At 40.4% G+C, this 20993-nt stretch overlaps 1 protein-coding gene and 2 long non-coding RNA genes across 3 annotated transcripts; 1 reads left to right on the top strand and 2 right to left on the bottom strand.

Moving 5' to 3' along the window:
• Window positions 1-9129: 9129 nt before the first annotated feature.
• Window positions 9130-12003, top strand: LOC128127012 (uncharacterized). The gene is made up of 3 exons (XR_008224999.1): window positions 9130-9198; window positions 9964-10030; window positions 11027-12003. It is a non-coding gene; the product is annotated as an uncharacterized LOC128127012 (long non-coding RNA).
• Window positions 12004-12358: 355 nt separating this feature from the next.
• Window positions 12359-14241, bottom strand: LOC122195123 (uncharacterized). Its single transcript, XR_006185139.1, has 2 exons — window positions 13263-14241; window positions 12359-12670 (listed from the first exon to the last, which is right to left on the bottom strand). It is a non-coding gene; the product is annotated as an uncharacterized LOC122195123 (long non-coding RNA).
• A 2500-nt stretch (window positions 14242-16741) lies between these two features.
• On the bottom strand, window positions 16742-20733 carry LOC111904524 (elongation factor 2). Its single transcript, XM_023900272.3, has 4 exons — window positions 20589-20733; window positions 19663-19725; window positions 19472-19559; window positions 16742-19364 (listed from the first exon to the last, which is right to left on the bottom strand). The coding sequence occupies exons 2-4, from the start codon at window positions 19663-19665 to the stop codon at window positions 16924-16926; spliced, it is 2532 nt and encodes an 843-aa protein (XP_023756040.1). The 5' UTR covers window positions 19666-19725; window positions 20589-20733; the 3' UTR covers window positions 16742-16923.
• Window positions 20734-20993: the final 260 nt, after the last annotated feature.

The raw sequence follows: 20993 nt of genomic DNA, 5'->3' as shown, positions 1-20993 counted from the left end.
GGTGCCTCGGCCTTCACTGGCCGACTCTCGGTAGCTCTGATGGCGGCAGGGGCAGATCCCTGAGGTGCTCCCTGAGATGATCCCCGCAATTGCGGACACTCTGCCTTCCGGTGTCCGGTCTAGTTGCAGTGGAAATACACCGCAAACCCCTTGGGGCAGTCCTTGGCCATATGCCCCTCCTTGCCACACTTGTAGCAAGACCCCTCTCTATAGACTCCATCATGAACCTTGTCGCACTTCCCACAAGTGCGGACCTTCTGGCTCCCTGATTTGGGATCAGCGGGCTTGGCCAGCTTGGCTGCCGGCTGGGACTGTGCCGGTCGCCGATCCCTCCCCTGAGACTCCGCCTCCTCCCTAGCCTGAGTCTCTAACTCAATCTCCCTCTTCCGGGCATTTTCCTGAAGCTCGGCAAATGTCCGGTACGAGGAGTTCGCCACGAACTCCCGAATGTCTCATCTCAAGATACTCAAATATCGGCTCATACGTGCCTGCTCAGTAGACACGTGCTCAGGGCAGAACATCGCCCTCTCGTGGAACATCCTGGTAATCACCGTAACAGACTCAGTACCCTGCTTGAGGGTCAGAAACTCTTGGGCCAAATGCTCCCTCTCTACCTGGGGAACGTACTCGTCTCGGAACATGGCAGTGAACCTCTCCCAGGTCGCTGCCACAAGCTCAGCAGGCGTAAAGTGCGCCGTCACAAACTTCCACCAGTCCTTCGCTCCCAAGCGAAGTTGGTTCAACGCGAACCGGACTCTCAAATGCTCAGGAGATGAGCAAGTGAAGAAACACCCCTCTATGTCAGAAATCCATCTCATAGCCGCCACCGGATCCTGGGTCCCATCAAACTCTGGAGGTTTTGTGTTGTTGAACTCTCGGAACAGCAACGCATCACCACCTTGCGGCCTTGCGGCAGCAATAGTTGTGGTGGCCGCTGCAACAGCAGCCTCAGAAAGAGCAGCATAACGCTCGTCGAAGGTCTCAATCAATGTGGTCTTAATAGACCCGAACATCTCTAGTATCTCTGCCCTGATGGCCGCAGCCACCTCCTCATGGATGATCCGGCGGATCTCCTCATCACTGGCCCCACTGCTCTCAGGCATAAGATGTGTCCTCACCATGATCTACCTCTGAAATACAACATATGATAAATTAGAATCCATTCGAGCATACTCACACTCGACAACTCATTCCTCCTTGATCCTTGGTATTCCAAAGATTCTTACTTGGGCTGTACACCGCCCCGGTGCTTTCAGTAGTACGGGCCCAATAGTACTGTTCGCATCGTATCAGAATACACCCCAAGTCCTCCTCTTCGGATCCCAAATTCCAAGTACTCTATCATGCATAATCCACTCTCTAACCGATCTCTCATAAGCCCCTCGCTGCTACCTACTCACTCTCAAGCACCTCATAGCAGCTCACCTCTCCCTAGGCTAAGGCATCACAAATCAGGCCACTCTAGTCCTAATAAGAGTACCTAGCCTACTCTAGCATGAGAATACATCATATCAATATCAATATCACATAACATGAGGGTATTTTGGGAAATCACCGTTCGGGCGCGGAATGATCGTACACACAACTCTGCTCTGCGTTTTTCCAAAAAATCTTTTACTCTTTTTGAAAATACTTCTCAAATCCTCAGTTTGAGTTCAAATACGCCCGAAGGTGTACTCGAATCCCTCAAACCAAGGCTCTGATACCAACTTGTAACACCGTAAATTTCAAAACAAGTTTTCGCATTTTATAAAAATGTAAATCATTTAATATTCATAAAACATCAATGTTTGAAACTCAATCCATGCCATATAAAATCCCAAGATCTCATGACATAAAAATCCCGTGTGTGTGTACTGATCAAGCCGACGCCATCCCACGGTCATCACTAGTACCTGAAACAAATAACACCAAACACTGTAGGCACAAAGCTTAGTGAGTTCCCCAAAATACCACACAACACATATTAGCCACTCGAGGCTATAACTCTGTGGGTCCGTGCACCCATACTCTGTGAACCCTCAGGTTCTAACTCTGTAAACATGCATAACATAAATCACATAGAATGATGCAGTGCAACACATAATATACATAGCATACAAATACTCTATCACATAACTCTGGTTACCTACTCAAGGTAAAGTATAGTGAGAAAACTAACCTCGCGTATCTCGGTAACTCGCAAATCCCTGAAATGACTCGTGCTCGATCCCCCGATCTATAGTCCCCCTATAACACAATATATCTCTAAATAACACTTCACAACTAAGGTTGACTAACCCTATCAAGTCAACACTGGTCAACACTGGTCAATGGTCAACAGTCAACTTTGACCGGACTAGGCGAGTGCACTATAGCGACTCGGCGAGTCTATACGCATCCACTGAGTCCCTGGGATCCTCTCTCGACACGTCAGGTATTTTCCTAAATCGACGAGTTCCACCTGGCATGAGTTGCGGGGCCACCATGACTCAACTCGTCGAGTCTCAAGAACAACTCAGCGAGTTCCATCTTGACTCAGTCCACCCGTCAACCCTCTCTGACTCTCCCTGACTCACTAAGTCAACCCCTTAACTCGGCAAGACCACTCACTGAGTGGTTATGGACAATCTTCATGCCACTCGCCGAGTCTGTTCTTCAGACTCGGCGAGTCTATGCCATGCATAAACTCAAACTCACTCCTGAGGCCAGATCTGTTCCAATAACTCATAGATCCAGTCCTTCCAAGCACATACATCACGTAAAGTTACTATCATGGTGCTCATGCAAAGGTTCAAAGGCCTTATTTGATGATATGGTCTCTAGAATGCTATTCTAAGCTCATGGCCTCCATTAACACTCATAAAGCTTGAGGGAAAAGAGTCTTTGGACCTCTTTGGGTCCAGATCTAAAGCACCAACACGAGAAGAGGCCAATTACTCCATGGATCATTCCACAAAGAAACCCTAACTCTAAGATGTACACCAAGGACTGAGAAAGGAACGAATGGTTACCTCAAATGAAGTCTCTGAGCTTAGTAATCACTGGATTAGCACCTTCTTTGGTCTCCTCTTGCCTTGATCCTCTTCTATATGCAAAAACACCCACAAATAGTCAAGGATCTTCCTCTTCTCTCTCACAAAACGCTCAAAGACTCTTTAGGGTTCTCTCTGGGGTTGGTGGCCGCAAATGACGGCCATAAGCCCCTTTAAATAGGTCTCATACCCTGGAAATTAGGGTTTCATTAAACAGCGTGGACTCGCCGAGTCCACTCTTGGACTCGACGAGTCCAGACGCGAACCCATGCCCATAGCCGCGATCATACTCGGCGAGTTTGGGCTCCAACTCGCCGAGTCTCCTCACAAAACACCAAAAATATATAAATGAATAATACCTGGGAATCTGGGCTGTTACAGTAGTGTTGATAGTTTTCACAACAATGTAACGACCAAAAAATTAAGGGTAAAAATTTCGTTTTTCATTATAGTCAAACACAAATGCTACTTCATCCAATCATTCAAAAACATTGCTTAATTAAAACATTATCAGAGTTATGTCCCAGAATCACATAATGCGGAAAACACAGGTGTGTGCGCTGCAATCAAGTCAGACCCTTCCTTTCCAAACCAATGATACCTGAAACCATAAACAAAACTGTAAGCACGAATCTTAGTGAGTTCCCCAGAGCATACCCCACATAATCCACATAACCGCATAAACCATATCAATTACATAGTCCATATCAATCACATAAGCCATATCAATCATATAAACCATATCAATCACATAAGCCATGCATATAAACATATAAGGATGTCGTGGGCTCCTCCCAAGGTCTTATTCTAGGGTGTCGTGGGCTCCCCCCAAGGTCTTACACATATGTGTCATGGGCTCCCCCATGGTCTTTACCTGGAAAGCCATGGGCTCCCCCACATGGTCTGCCATCCAAGTGTCATGGGCTCCCCCACATGGTCTGATATCCAAGTGCCATGGGCTCCCCCATGGTCTTTACCTGGAAAGGCATGGGCTTCCCCCATGATCTTTACCTGGAAAGGCATGGGCTCCCCCCATTGTCTTTCATGCAAATATCACATAAACAACTAGCATACCACATAGCATATAACCAACTAGTATACCACATATCACTACATCAACTAGTGTACCACATATCACAAAAAGGGTCGGCCTTGGTGCCTTCGACCCATTGGTATGGTGAGGAGACTCACCTCATATTGCCGAAGTCCCGCAGATAAAACTCTAGCTGCTGGATAGCAGACTCCCAAACTGTCCATATCAAAACAACACCCAATTAATAATTAGGTTCCAATATATAAACATACGTCCATTCTTGGGGTAAAAGACTACTTTACCCCCAACCTAGCTTGATCCAAGCCCAAGGCCCAAACACATATTCTGAAGGCCTAAAACTCAAACAATGAACCAAAGCCCAACATATGGCCCAATTTTCCCAGTTGGGCCAAAATCTCTACATGGTTTTATCTTATGGCCAAACCATTTATCCTAGTCCAAACATGTGGCATTCCGATTGTCCAATATCTCATAATCATCAAGGCCCAATTATGGCCCATATATGGCCCAATTTTTCAAATTGGGCCAAGCCTTTCCAATGGGCCTTATCCTAAAGCCCAATAACTTCTTTAGTCCATAAACATGTTCCCAATTGGCCCACGAAGGCCCATAGCAACTTAGTCCAAGAAATGGCCCAACAAGAACCCAACCCTAATTAGAGTTTTCGCATAAAATGACGATTAGGGTTAAGTGTTCTTACTTAACCCATTAAAAACTTAATCCATTAAGTCCATCAATCTACTAGGTCAATCATACAGTGTGGTTGGGCTTGATTCATAATTCCAATCCGATGGTCCAAAATACGGGTCCCGACAATCCCAAAACTAACATATCCAAAATTAGGGTTTCCAACCCCAATCGCGTGCCAATTAGTCCATTGGTTAAGTTTTTAGGTCAATTTGTGTTAAATAAGTCGGGCACCACCCACTACTACCTTGGGTAGTGGTGGTCAACAGCGGCTCCCGGCGGCGGCCACTACTTCATGGTGGTGGTGGTTATGATTCTAGTCCAAAACATGTCCAAGCAACTCAATTAACAATCCAATCACACATAAATGCACACCGCTACCCAACACGAGGCAACCACCACCTCACAATGGTGGTGGTGGTGATGGTGATTTCCTTGATTATTACGGCCAAAACTATGATTATACAACATAATATCCAAAGTAAACACACACAATATATAACACACATACAACCACCCTTACAGCGGCAGGCAGTGGTCGGGATTGAGAGCCACCACCTCACAGTGGTGGTGATGGCTCTCTTGTGATGTTCGGTCAAGCAACACACATGCCCTTGCATGAGATATGAATGAAACCACCCACCTGATGGCGTACGGCAACGGTAGTAGGTGGAATAGCAGCGTTACCGGCGGTGGAGAGACAGTCGGAGGAAATGACGTCGTTGACGGCCGCATGGGCAGCGACGGACATCGGCATAGCTGAGATGGCACAGAAGAAAGGAAGAGAAGTGATTGGAGCGGCTACGACCTCGTCGGAACAGGCCAGCAACGGTATCAACGGAGCGGTGTTTGTTCGTCGACGGCTCCGTCTTCATGTGAATGGAGACTCTTCGTCTTCGTCGACAACAAAACGACGACGATGGATACGTGGTGGTTCTCCGGCGTCATCAAGTAAGGAGGCGGCGGCGGCCGGTAGTGAGGGATATAAGGTTGGTGGCTGGAGGATACTACTAGGGTTAGGGTTTACACAATGCTATATATATATATATATATATATATATATATATATATATATATATATATGTGTGTGTGTGTGTGTGTGTGTGTGTGTGTAACGTCCCAAAATTCAAGACCAAAAATTTCTTTTAATAAAACATTACTTAAAGCAAAATTATTGATTCAAAACACAATCAGAGTATTAGTTTCCAAAACACATGTTCGTTATCAGAGTAAAACATTCTCAGGCTGTCTAATCTATGGTGTGTGCCATGCGATCACCCCGAGCTCTTCCCTCCGCTACCGGAAGTACCTGAAACCAAAACTAAAAACCGTAAGCATGAAGCTTAGTGAGTTCACCCATCATACCTCATACCATACAATCACATAACATACATACTGCCAGGCAATTCTGGGGTGCCCAACCTACCCGGTACAACCATTCTGGGGTGCCGACCTACCCGTGTCAAGCCATTCTGGGGTGCTGACTACCCATGTCAAGCCATTCTGGGGTGCTGACTACCCTTCGGTCCTAACGACCGAACCTCGGGGACTATTTTACCCCCTACTACTACTACTATCATATATCATGACGTAACAGATTATCAGACATAGCTGGGGTGTCTGAACTACCCTTCGGTCCTAACAACCGAACTTGAGGACTGCTCCCCTCCTACTACCTCTAACTCATATAACAGATCATGCTAGCATGTAAACATAACATCGCATACTGTCAGACGTATCTGGGGTGTCTGACTACCCCCCGGTCCTAACAACCGAACTCTACTGATGAGTCATGGAACCCCGTCCATGCTCCTACTGATAGTGAGATACGGGCCCAGCCCACACTCACTCTTTCCCTAACTTGGGCCTCGCCCCTGATCTGCTACTAATGAGATGTGGAACACCATCCACACTCTGCTATTGGTGAGATACGGGACCTCGCCCACACTCACCTCCCTACCAGGCACATACAGACAACAAGTATAAACTATCACATAAGCCATTCCTTGGGCACCCGCCCGCTATCATTGGACCTCGTCCTGAATATCATACTAGCATACTGTGCCTAGGGCTAACCCTTGGGTCTTCTACTCATAACTACATGGGCCGACATTGTGGCCGCAGACCCATTCACCTGCACTAGCTGAACACGTTGATGATCCCACTAGCTGCTGCCTGGCAACTCTCTGAACTCCTGCTCCACTAGCTCCCTGAGCTATCAATATCAATGTAACACTTAGTCTAATTGACCCCCGAAAGACAACCAAGCCAACTCTGGTCAAAGTCAAAGTCCTGGTCAAAGTCAACCTCCCAGGTCAACCCTACTCGCCGAGTCTGCCTACCGACTCGCCGAGTTCATAAACTCAGAGTCCTTCCATTCGTGACTCGACTCGCCAAGTCAGTCCATGACTCGCCGAGTCTACCGATTTCCGAGTCCTGACCTGTCCAACTCACCGAGTCTCCACTCGACTCACTGATTCGAGTCTCAACTCGAAGGGTTTGGGGTTTCGCGACCTGACTCGCCGAGTCCAAGACAACCTTCAACAGACTTGCAGAGTTGTTCTTCCAACTCGCCGAGTTCCTGCCCAACTTCATCCCACTCGTCGAGTTCCTCCTAATCTTCATGCTACTCGCCGAGTCCACTCAAAGGACTCGTCGAGTCCATTCATATCTACATACATGCAGAGGACTTCTGAGTCATGCATGGACTCCAAACTGTAGATCTACCCTTCCCAAGTACACCATAAATACACCATAAACTAGACTAAATACACCATAAACTAGGGTTTAAGGCAAAGAGGCCCCAACATCAACTCAAGGGCAGATACTTTATGCTTCACAAGGCCACAATATGCTTAGATTCGAAGTAGCAACTTCAGATCTGGCTTCTAACTCAAATGGATAGCTAATGTAACGCCCGCAAATCCGGGCTAGTCAATTTAGAGGCAATAGGGGTCGAAAACGACTTTTCGACAAAAGATTATTTAGAATAAATAATCTTAACCAAGTTGTATAGTATGTTACAAGGTTTTCGTACATATAAAGAACGCCGAAAACCGAGTTATAACGAAGAAGTTATGACCCGTTGAAGTTTCGCGACGAAACCGGCACGATACCGGGAAGCGTAAATAGTGAATTTACGATAGAGCGAGATTTAGCCTTAGCGATCTAAACGAAATTCGTAGAATATGTTAAACTAAGAAAATCGATAAAAAGAACGCCCAAATCTGACTTCGTATGAGGAAGTTATGATTTTTCTAAGATTTAGCATAGCAGTGCACAGCCCGAAATCTGAATTTTAGATCGGTCGATTTTTAGCCGACGGGATCTAAATGAAAGTTATAGTACTCGTAAATACCAACGCGTGGATATAAAGAGCGTCGATAATAGAGCTCGTATGCAAAAGTTATGGACGAAGCTTAGTCCCTACTTTTCGAGCGCGGCGAATTTGATACAGTTTTGTAAATACGAGATAGAATGAGAATTAGCCAACGAGGTCTAAATGAGAGTTGAAGATCTCATTAATAGGAACTCAACGGTAAAAAGACAGACAAAAATGGAGCTCGTATGCGAAAGTTATGGACGAAGCTTAGTCCCTACTTTTCGAGCGCGGCGAATTCGATACAGTTTTGTAAATACGAGATAGAATGAGAATTAGCCAACGAGGTCTAAATGAGAGTTGAAGATCTCATTAATAGGAACTCAACGGTAAAAAGACAGACAAAAATAGAGCTCGTATGCGAAAGTTATGGACGAAGCTTAGTCCCTACTTTTCGAGCGCGGCAAATTTGATACAGTTTTGTAAATCCGAGATAGAATGAGAATTAGCCAACGAGGTCTAAATGAAAGTTGAAGATCTCATTAATAGGAACTCAACAGTAAAAAGACAGACAAAAACGGAGCTCGTATGCAAAAGTTACGGACGAAGCTTGGAGACTACTTTACTATACACTTCCTATAAATACAAGGGTGAACTCCTCATATTTTCTTCACACCATAAGCCTTTCTTTCTCTCTCTAACTTCTCTCTAGCCTCCCTAAACCCCTCCCAAGTCTACGGAACCTCCCTATCACGAGAAGAAAGCCCCGGAGCGCCCGACGGCTCCGAGAAGAAAAGATTTCGGCTCGGAAACGCTGCTCCAGCGAAGCCTGGTTTTTAATAAAAACCCGTTGTAAGTGAGCTACGCCTATAGTATATTTAATATAGATTTTATTTAATTATAGTAACATTGTTAGGACCTTAAAATAATTATTTAGGCTATTATTATGAGTTATATTGAGTGTTATTTAAACGCTTATATAATAGTAATAATAGCTAGACTATTAAATTAGTCTCGTCAAGCGTTAGACTAAACTCTAGTGGTAATGATACTAGGTTTCGTCAAGGGATAATTGTTTTAAGAGTGACGAAGTGCTGTACGAGTGCCGACTCACCACCTTTCAGGTGAGTGCATAGTCCCTTTCATCTTACACATAGATATGAAGTATTTTATATAAACTACGTGCTATGTGTGCACATTATCTGAATACTTGTTGTCTATGTTGGTTGAACGTTTTATACATGTTTTAAAGGACTTAAACTGTATACGTATTTTATATATACAAAAATGTTGGGTATGAGATGGGTAGATGAATGATGAGAGATAGAAGATGACGTGAGTATACATTGGCAGCTATAGACTTAGTGCCTATGGGACAAACACCGGTAGCTATGGACTTAGTACCTTTTAGACGTTGGTAGCTATGGATTTAGTACCTGTTGGGAATTGGTAGCTATGGACTTAGTACCTATTAGTTAGACGCTGGTAGCTAAGGATTTAGTACCTGTAGGAATTGGTAGCTATGGACTTAGTACCTGTTGAACATTGGTAGCTATGGACTTAGTACCTATTAGATAAAGACTGGTAGCTATGGATTTAGTACCCGATGAATAGACTATAGCAGCTATGGAATTAGTGCTTTATGAACGAACATTGACAGTTATGGATTTAGTGCCAGTCCTATAACCCTGGAAGTAAGGGACTTCAGAATAAACGAATGCAGGATAGATGACTCTTAGGTTAAATCCTTAAAGAGTAAAGAAGATAATGGGGATGGGTAATTGGGTTGATCGTTTGATTGAACATAATAATTATATTATTGTGGGTTGAAAACCCTATGTACTCACCAGGTTTCCCAACCTGACCCACTCAGTTTATGTATATCACAGGTGACGAAGTGAAGTGACATTACACTGAGAGATTTAAAAGAGATGTAGATCACTAGTGTAAATCATTGTAAGTTCTGTTTATGCTTATGTTTCGGTATTAACGATGACATCCCAAACATTTTAAAATGAAATAAATACGTTTCTTCGAAAATGTTTTAATAACGTATTTATCGTGTTTTTCTGGGAACAAATTCCGCAACATTTTTATAAAATGAAGTACTCTGATTTTTATAAAGCATAAACAAAATCGGTCTTTTCTGGCCGTGATTTTGGGGATGTCACAGCTAATCTTGGCCAAAAAGCCCCAAAACTCACAACTATAGTAGATCTAAAGAAGGGAAACGACCTCATACCTTCAATACCTCAGAAAGGCTCCCCAAACTTCAGATCTAAGTTCAATCCTTGAAGCTTCAATGATTCCCCTCTTTCTTCTTCCTTCAAAACACCCAAAAAAAATGGATTGGAAACTTGAATGCACAACAATGGAGACTTAGGGTTCGTATTCTGGGTTAGAGAGGCGGTAAAGGAACCCTAGGGAAGAGAATGAGGCGCTTAAATAAGCTCCAAGTCCCAAATTTAGGGTTTTCCTCATACAGACTAGACTCACCGAGTCTCCTTGGCCAACTCGCCGAGTCGGTCACTTACTCCTTGACCCGGATCCCGCTCGGACTCGCCGAGTTCCTCCTTGGACTCACCGAGTCGTCCCATAAACTTAGGGTTTCCTTTCTTTTCCTGGCCTTTCTGACTTTGGGTGTTACAGTGTGTGTGTGTGTGGAGGCTAAATGAGGGTGACGAGTTTATCCCGTGGTTCACCTTCAAACATATGCACATTTATACGTTTTGTCCCTCCTCATAAGAATCTTTTTCAATTTAAGCCTACAATTTATAAAACAGCCCCCAACATCCAAAATTCATAACAATCCAAGTCCAATATTTCAGTATAGATCCCCAAAACTCCAAAAATTATATCATTTAACTTTTCATGGCTAACGTTTACACATTATCACGGATTTAGGGTTATTATTCAATTATTAATTTTTATCTATTTGTTTATTTTAAACAGAATGTTACAAACAAATCAAGAGAAAAGTGTGAATTTTTATTGAGAGAAAAACAAGCTATTCATGTAGTCTTGAGGAGGCAAACCGAAGCGGAGAACCATAAATATTAAGATCGATTACGTGTTTCTATTATTGTTGTTAGACTTTTATTGAAAACCGGTTTACCGTTTCCTGGTCATGATGAGTCGGTTAACTCAGAAAATAGAGGAATTTACATTGAAGTGTTAAAAGTCATTCAGGAGACTAGTGAAGACATTTTCAACAATACTTTAGAAAAGGCTCCTAAAAACAATCAACTTACAAGAGAATTGTTACAAGAGAATGACACAGATTTTTATGTGCATTGCTTTGCACACCAACTTCAATTAGTGTTTGTGGCTGTAGCAAAGAAGCATGACAGTGTTAGTGACTTTTTTTGAGCAAATTTTGTTGGTGGTTAATGTTGTTTATGTCTCGTGTAAAAGAAAAGACTTACTACGGGAACAAGCAAGAGAAAGGGTGCAAAAAGGCTTGTGTAGTGGTGAATTTGAAACCGAGAGAGGGTTAAATCAAGAGACTACACTTGTTCGAGCGGGAGATACAATATGGGGTTCACATTTCAACACACTCACGAGTTTGATGAAGTTGTTTGCGAATGTTCTTGTACTTTTAGAATTTGTGAAAGTGGATGGAGGGTCATTGGCAAACCGTCAACAAGCGTCCGGAATCTTAGCATATTTTAAATCTTGTGAGTTCGTGTTTACTTATAAAGGATGTATGACCTTTTACGCCTCACGGTTACATTATCAAAGCAACTTCAAAAAAAAAGATCTAGACATTTTAGAAACGGCTTCGATGGTTAGAGGGACAATGGACGCATTGCAATCTTTAAGAGACACAGGGTTTGCTAGCATTTTTCCAAATGTATCCCCTTTTTGTCAAACACACAATATTGTTACTAATTAGCAACTAATGATTTTAATTGAAGATACATGACAAAAGGTTTAATAAATTTCTCCCAATGGAACCCCCACAATTATGTACTTGAAGAAGATGAAGAAGAAACCTAACTTGATAACTCTGCAAACGCAACATCTAGTTTTTCTATCAACTAATGGAATGTATCAGTAAATTCATAAATTAATTTACAAACATCAATCATACAAATATAAAACCTAACTAGATTTCTCATATCCAAAAGAGTACATATCGGATATACACAAATTCAATGCAATTATAGAAGAAATAGTGATAATTTTAGCAATTAGTTCAGAAAGCGATTGAAGGAAATCAAGTAAGAATGACAAGATTCCGTCAAAAATACATTGAAGAGATTGATTTCTTCGAGATCCATATCAGAGAAAAGAAACAGATTCTTCTCATTTAACAGACATGATCTCATAGTAGCATTCTCCGAGATGAAAACTCTCATGTTGATTATCATCTTCATAATATGTCTCTTCATCTCCATATGCAATCATCGATGGATGCGACCAAATCATTATCTCTACAAAAACATTTACGCCCCTTCAATTTCACGAGAAATTAAAAATCATCAATCGACGTCAAAATTATTGGAGAATCTGCAAGTTTGTAGGTGCTTGATGCGAATAAGTGCTTCATTTTTGTTTACGTTTGCTTGGGCGGCAGAGAAGCATCCACTTCCACTGTTTAGAAAGTTAGAAGTGATGAGAGTGGAGAAGAATTTAAGCGATTAACGAAGAAAAGTTTGTTATAAAATAGGATTCAGTAATAAAAGTATAAAATCGACCCCATTAGCTTAAAAATGAGCGCATTATTTATTATATTTTAGGGATAAATCAATAATTATGGTTGTTTTACTAAAGTTTTTTTTATTACTAACATAATATTGAAATGCAACGCATCTAAGAAATGTGTGTTTAAACTAAAAAATGACAGGAAAACTCTTTGTTACTAATTAACTTAATATAATCAAATTTGCAATATGGTTTAATAATATGATGTTCAATTCATAACAAAAAAAAATCAAGTATCAAAATAAATAAAAAATCAAAAAGTGATAATATAGTGTCTTTTATACCATTTTACCTAAGAAATATATTGTAAATATCCTAATTTAGTTCCATATATGTTGTTCGACTTCATTAATCATTGTGCTCATCTGAGTGCAACTTGTGATCATGACTACTAGGAAAAAATCCCTATTATGAATTTTTACGCGCCAAGACTTTCTCGAATAAGGTTCTTGTACAAAGGAGGGAAGAAATAGGAACTTACATATGGTGTTTATCTATATAGAAAAATCATACATAAAGGACTTTAGAATCTAGAAGGGTCCGAATATATCGAAGGTCTATGATAAGTGTATGAACTGTAGTTTGTGACACAAAGTCTTCCCTCTTGGAGTAAGCCTTCATTAGCATTTGACACTTAGCCCTTACATGTTTTCTCTTATTACGGCGAGGTATATCATCAGTTATAAGGTGAGGTGCCATGGTTTATGGTTTCGCATGTGACATTGTTTTGGTTATAGAATATAGGGTTGAATAGAAAGTTGGGTTGGATACATAGACTAACAACATGGATAATAAATGGATTAGGATCAACACAACTAAGACTAATTACGTATGGTGCAGTTTTAGTGGGGAGCAACATAGTGAAAGGGTATAAGTGTGCATCGGTCAGCAAATCATACAACTAAAGAAGAGCTTCAAGTACTCGGGGTCTATGACTCATAAGGATGAGGGTGTTGAGGATAATGTTATCGAGTGTATAAAAGCAAGGCGGATAAAGTAGAGGGCAGTCACTAGAGTTTTGTATGACAAGAAGCTCCCATTGAAACCAAAAAGGAAATTTTTTTAGGGTGGACATAATCCTAGGTATGTTGTATGGATTTGAATGGTATCCAACTAAGAAGGAACATGAGAGGTCGCATAAATGAGGATGTTGTGGTGTGTTTGTGGTAGAACCCAATTAATCGTGTTATCAACTTGACAATTAGAAACCCACTAGAAGTGGTGTCAAACAACGAGAAATTATGAAATAAAGATTATGGTGGTTTGGACATGCTCGTTGGAGACAACTTAAAATTTACGCTTAGGAGGGTGGAGACAATTATTGTAAACGATGGAAGGAAGATAGAGTGCCTGCGAATGAAGTTGATAGATAGTGTGATGTTAGACTTTAAGTTTAAGGAGTTAAGGTCATTCTAAGGATAAGGATATGACCTTAGATAAGGATAAGGATATGACCTTAAATAGAGGCATATGATGAGGATAGTGAAGTAGTATATGAGTAGTCATTTGTGCTTAACCTTTATTTGTACTTATGGCCCTTTCACGCGTACCTTTTTTTGTGCTAGTAGTCCTATGAGTTTGATATTTTTCCCTCTTTATTATTTGCTTGTATTTGCTTCATGTTATATTACTAGTATTCTGTATTTTATTTGTATTTGGAATCCTTAGAGGGTAACATTTGTTTATGCTTTTAATTCTATGAGTATATCCTTTGTTTGGGCTAATAGTCTTATAAGTAGAACATTTTCCCTCTTGTATGCTTATATTTGCTAGTATTTTCTCCAAGTATTTGCCTCATGTCATATTGCTAGTATTTGTTTATGTTATATGTATTTGTAGTCCTTTTAGGGTGACCTATGTTTGTGCTTAAATTTCTATGAGTCTATCATTTGTTTCCGTGTTATAGTTTGTTGTAATTGCAAGTTTTTGCTTCAACCATTGCATGTATATTTTATTTAACTATTCATTTATGTTTTTGGTAATTCTTGACGGTGAATTGGCGTTTAATTTGCATGAGATCTTATTTGATGCTTTATGTCTTTTTCACTTTCTTGTTTTCTTTTACTTTTGTTTGATGGATGTCTTTTTTGGAAATAGCTAAGGTTGTCTTCCATTTTATCTCCATCCTTTACTAACTCTTACATGACTTAGAGTCTTCTTATTATTGTTGTTATACAAAGCAGGAAAGACAGTGTGCGATTGTCAAGGTAAAATACAAAATATTAATGCTAAAGTGTAGGATTTACAATCATTACATTTTCAAATTTAATGGAAACCCTATATGTGAAACCTTTAAAAAAATGACCTTAATTTCAATAAGTAATCAAGTTTCATAAGTCAGGAAACGAAATTTCTTTAGATATGATTGATTTTCCTGGAAAAGACTACACTTTTAGGTTTCACAAATAGTATTGTACGCCTACTTTTTTTGCAAATGTCTATGATCTATCATAAAAATCCATTTTTGTGTTCTCTTCGAGTCACAAGCAACCATTCCATCTCCAGAATATTCATAGTATTAGCAAGTCCTTAGATTCTTTGCACTGAGTTCGTGGGTCCAAAGGTCATCTCATCGAGTTTGCAGTGTAAGAGTAGGCAAATTCACAACTTTTAGTCTTTAGATTATTTACAAGATTTTCCACTAATGTTTTTCCCACAAAACGTGAGGGCTCTTCCCCTTTAAACCCAATTTTGTGATCAAATTCTCCTTATATGCATGTATGCAACTCCATGTCACCGAACTTGTATTAGATAATAGTTTTTATCTCAGGAAAAGTATATTAGCTCGACCTCTCCAACATATTTTCATGCATTATTAGGGTTATAGAACATAATCAACCGGTTTTACTTTTACTACAAATATCACATTTTACATCGTATCGTATGATGTATTGATAAAATAGAACAAGTATACTATGGATATGGAATGATGCGCTAGTTTCAGGGAGACGATGTATGTTTACCACTATAAAATCGTTTGATAGTGATGACTACATTGTTGATGAGAGTAGTCACTTTCATTTGAAATCTTGCATAATATGCGAGCATAGTGGGTGAGGTACTCAGCGTCCCCCTTTCGCCAAGGAGGTTCGTTTAATGTGCTATTTAATGCTCCCTCACTCGCACCTATTGTTGTAATAAGCCCCCAACTGATTATTGAATCGGAAAAATAGTATCTTTGTGAGATACGTGGTTAACTCACACATGATTCTTACAAGTTTTAATCTATTCATTGAAAAAGGTACCTTTTCAACACAAATATGATTTTTACAAGTTTTATCTTCTTGTTTCACATTTATCATGACTTGAAATCTTAAATTAAATTAAGGAGCCACAAACTCTTGACCTTATCGAACACAAAACTTAAGCTAATGTGTAGACGAAAGAAGGTGAAGATAAAGATACTTTCGGTACCTTCTTCTGAAGACAATTAGCCGTTTAACATTTGTTAAAGACATTTCCTAATTTGAAGAAATTTACATGCTCTACACATAAGTAGAGATATAACATAAAAGTTTATATCTTATCAAAGTTATGTCCCAAATTACTACTAAAAATCTAACAATGTATACATACTACAAAAAGCAACTCTCAACATATCCACTTTTTGCATGAATTGGTATTAGCAAGTAAAATCCCAACATAACCATTACACATATTGTTTACATAAATAAACTCTATAGACAACCCAATAGAGACAAATAACTCCACTATATAAAAGTCATTAATCTTCTAAAATACATTTCAAATCCACCTATTTTTTAATTTGTATAAAAGTTGAAAACGGAAAACCTTTATAGTTTATACTTATTTTAAAAATCATAACCACAATCATAATTTTTGCAGTAGAATACTCGCAATCCCTATGAATACCATTTTTTCAAAATATAATTTAATCTATCAGAAAAAATTAAGAAGACTATAAATTAAAACAAGTAAAAAAAACTCAAAACTTAAAAATAGTAAACAAGAACATCAAAATTATAACAGCATCGTACGCAAACAAGTTTAGTTCTCACGACACCTAACAACAAAACATACCACAGTAGCAACTGAAAAAAAAAACAATATAGAAAATCCGACACAGCATAAAAATAAAAACCCAGCGAATAATAATTATACCTCACTCTCCAATCCGCTGCTTACAGCTTGTCCTCAAAGTCAGACAAAGGAGTCATCTGCTCCTTCAAACCCTTCCTCTTCCTAATCTGTCCCACAAGTGTACTTGCCTGAGACCCAGCCTCCAAAGGATCCGAACCCATCATATCCCAATGATCAAACACACACTGAGGGAAAGCTTGACCTGAAGTCGAAGCCCTCAAAGCACCAGAAAACCCAAAAGACTCAACCACAGGGAGATAAGCTTTAATGTTGTACAAAGGTGTTCCTTGCCTCTGCATCTCCTCAAACACATGCCCACGCCTTTGATTCAGCACACTGTAGATTCCACCAAGCGCCTGCTCCGGTGCTTGAATTTCCACCAAGTAAACCGGCTCCAACAACCTTGGTTTTGCGGTCAGCTGAGACGCATAGATCACACGTCGGGCAGTCGGGATAACTTGTCCACCACCACGATGAATAGCATCAGCATGGAGCACAACATCACACACTTCAAAACAGATGCCTCTCATGTTCTCTTCAGCCAACGCGCCTTCCTTTGATGCCCATTGGAAACCAGCAACAACCGAATCCTTGATTTCGTTCAGGTACTGGACTCCCTTACACATGTCAACAACCATGTTGGGTCCAGTTGTTTCAGGTCCAAAACACCAGATCTTCTTGGCAAGATCCTTGTCCCAACCGAATTCTTCTGAGAGAATCTTTCCTCGGACCTTTGGGTCGTCACGTGGACCAATACGCCCTTCGTCAATGGCTTCCGCCAAACCTTCCTCCATTGGACGCGCTTCCATGTACAAACGGTTATGTTTGTTGGGGGATTTGCTCATCACAGTGCGTGAAGATTTCTCCAAAACAGTTTCACGGAAAGACACAACAGGGTCAGATACAACAATTTCAGCTCCACCCATGAAGTCATCTTGCAAATCTTTCAAACAGATTTCCAAATGGAGCTCACCAGCACCAGCAATAATGTGTTCACCGGATTCTTCAATTGTACACACCACCATAGGATCGGATTTAGCCAATCGCTTAAGACCTTCAACCAATTTAGGCAAATCAGACGCAACCTTACACTGGACTGCAACACGGACAACCGGAGACACTGAAAACTTCATGGCACGAATAGGGTGAGCCTCGGTTTCCTTTTCATTAGTTAGAGTGGCGTTTTTGGTAATAAACTGATCCAAACCAACAAGAGCGACTGTGTTACCACAAGGAACATCTTCCACAGTTTCTTGTTTCTTTCCCATCCAGATAACGGTTCTCTGAACACTCTTAACATACAGATCTTTCTTCTCGCCCGGGACGTAGTTCGGACCCATGATCCGGACCTTCAAACCGGTAGAAACCCGACCCGCGAACACACGCCCGAAAGCGAAAAACCGACCCTTGTCGGATGCGGGAATCATCTTGGATACATAGAGCATGAGAGGACCATCGGGGTCACAGTTTCTGATGGCATTGGCGTACTGATCATCCAAAGGACCTTCATAAAGATTCTCCACACGATATCTCTGAGCAGTATGTGGTGAAGGCAAATGAAATATCATCATTTCAAGTAGAGCAGTAGCAGCTGGAAGCCATGTCTGCATCACACGCTTCATCAAAGCCTTTCCCATCAACTCTTTCTCCTCTCCTTTCATGGTGACACCGAGTTTCGCCAACATAGGCCACAAGATATCCTTCTGGTCATTCATACACGTGTTGATAATCTGCTTAATGGGTTCATAACAAAACTGAACAAACCCACGTTTGCAGGTAGCTGTTCCGGTGCTTTTTGTAGTCCACTTCTTGGTTTTTGGGTCAAAGTAGTTCTCACCCCAAAGCCTCTCCATCATCTTTGACTCGTCAACACCGAATTTGGAAGCGTACATTTTAGCGAAATTGGTCAATGTAAACGCCCACCCGTGGAGCCCGGCTGAAAACGCGACTGTACCTTTCTCGGGGTACACCATGACATCACCCAAAAGTGGGTCCTCATAAGTAGCCATGATGACATTTGCGTTTTCAATAACTCTCTGGAAAGTTTGATACGCTTCTTCACCATCGACTTGAAGTTCAAGGAAACATCGGTCCATTTTGTTGACAGTCAACACGGGTCGGATTCTTTCACCGAGAGCTTGACGAAGGACAGTTTCGGTTTGGACACAAACACCCTCGATACAGTCAACAACCACGAGAGCACCATCAGTGATACGAAGGGCAGCAGTGACTTCTGAGGAAAAGTCAACGTGTCCGGGTGAGTCAATGAGATTGATGAGGTACTCGTTTCCGTTTCTTTCTCCCTTGAAGGCCTTGAGGGCTGCATCGGTCATTTCATAGTAAAGGGAGATACCAGTGGACTTGATGGTGATACCACGTTCCGCCTCGTCGGCACGGGTGTCAGTCATACGGACATCACCAGCAACTTCTTGGGCAATGATACCAGCAGCAGCCACAAGGGAATCAGTCAAAGTGGATTTTCCTATAAAGATTAAGATATGAAAAAACATTAGTACACAAAATATGAAAATTTCACATACTGTATATGTTGATAAACAAATTGAATAGAGATGTAAGATGTTAAAGTACCATGATCAACATGAGCAATAACAGACATGTTACGAATGTTATGCTTGTAGTCCATAATCCTACGAAGCTCTTCAGCTGTGAACTTCACCTGTTGTGTCAACAAGATAGTTTATAATGTAAGCTTCATTGGTATGAAATACAATAATCCAAGATAGATGTAAAATCATAACAAGGGTGAAACAATGAGTTACCATTTTGACTGGTGTTTAGTTGTCTCGAACAAAAATGTAGTTTGAATGCTTCTAACAGAAATCCTGTCAAAAGAGAGCAGATAGTAGATTAGTTTAAAGGTGGATTTGAACTTGCGAATATGATTGATAGTTCACATGAATTCAGTTTGTACTTAACTAGTAAAATTGTAGACAAAAATAAATAAAATATAACAAACAAAAAAACTTTCATTTGACATGAAACTTATAAACAAGTATCAAAAGCATCAGTTAAGGCATGCTCAAATATATCATATTCCACAAAAAAACAGAGTGTCATCTCTAAGATGTCCAAAGTAAACTGATAGATTATTAAATACTAACTCTGTACATACTCGACAAAATATTTAAAAGACTCGCACGTATATTTAATAACTGTGGAAAAGATCACACAACGTGTTAAAGTCAACGATTGATGTTTTTTTTGATAAAATCAGATGTTAAATCGTTTCTAAAAGTATTCAAGCCACAAAACTTTTATGAAGAAATTGGAGACAACACGAACAGTGAGCAAGCAAACAGCTAAATATTATCATATCATCAAACGGAACTCGTAGTATCCAACTTCATATCCTACAACACCAATATACGATTATTCAACCAATCATGCTTGCTTTTAATACCTAATAACACACCGACTGCTATTCAATCAAACAAAACCAAATCGATTCAAACAAAACAAGTTCAATCTGACGTAAATCAGATAACAATAACCACATAAATAGCTTCACTAAATAACATGAGGTATACAAATATCATCTACAATAACGAATAACATTTACAACTGATATTGAGCATCGAAAAAACAAATCAGACAACACAAATAACACAAATAACCGATAATAATCAAGATCGAAAACAGATCAGATGAAATAATCAATGAGAATAGACGTTTAGATCGAGTTTACCTAAAAGAAAACGAGAGAGAGCGGCGGCGAAGATAGATGAGCTCTCAGAGACCTTTGGCTTTGGTCTACAACGAGAGATATAAAGTGAGCGGCGTATGCCTCTCTAAAACCCTAATATAGCGCTACCCTCTTACGATATTTCATTTTCTTTTTCGCCTTGAAATAAAGTGGAATATTCGGCCTCAAATTGAGATTCGGAACCCTTAACGAATTGGGCTGCCTGTTGTTTATAAAACAGTCGTTATGAGCCCAGTAATAAGCAGATCCTAAAAGAGTGAGCCAATTTACAAAAATAGTTCTCAAATCTCAAAACGATAGTTTACCAATAATAAGAAAAAAAATAGTTTCTTTTCACTTTCATTCCTTATCTTAATAAATCACTTACAGTCGAGTCCGTTTTATAAA

Source organism: Lactuca sativa, chromosome 7 (assembly GCF_002870075.4).
Source record: "Lactuca sativa cultivar Salinas chromosome 7, Lsat_Salinas_v11, whole genome shotgun sequence".
NCBI lineage: Eukaryota > Viridiplantae > Streptophyta > Magnoliopsida > Asterales > Asteraceae > Lactuca > Lactuca sativa.
The sequence above is the reverse complement of the archived record's forward strand: the minus strand, read 5'-3'. Positions and strand labels throughout refer to the sequence as shown.

Excerpts from the sequence above, each read along its gene's own strand:
- LOC111904524 (XM_023900272.3), bottom strand. Across the intron at positions 19,365-19,471 it reads TATTGCTCATGTTGATCATG|GAAAATCCACTTTGACTGAT; the intron begins GTACTTTAACAT and ends TAATCTTTATAG.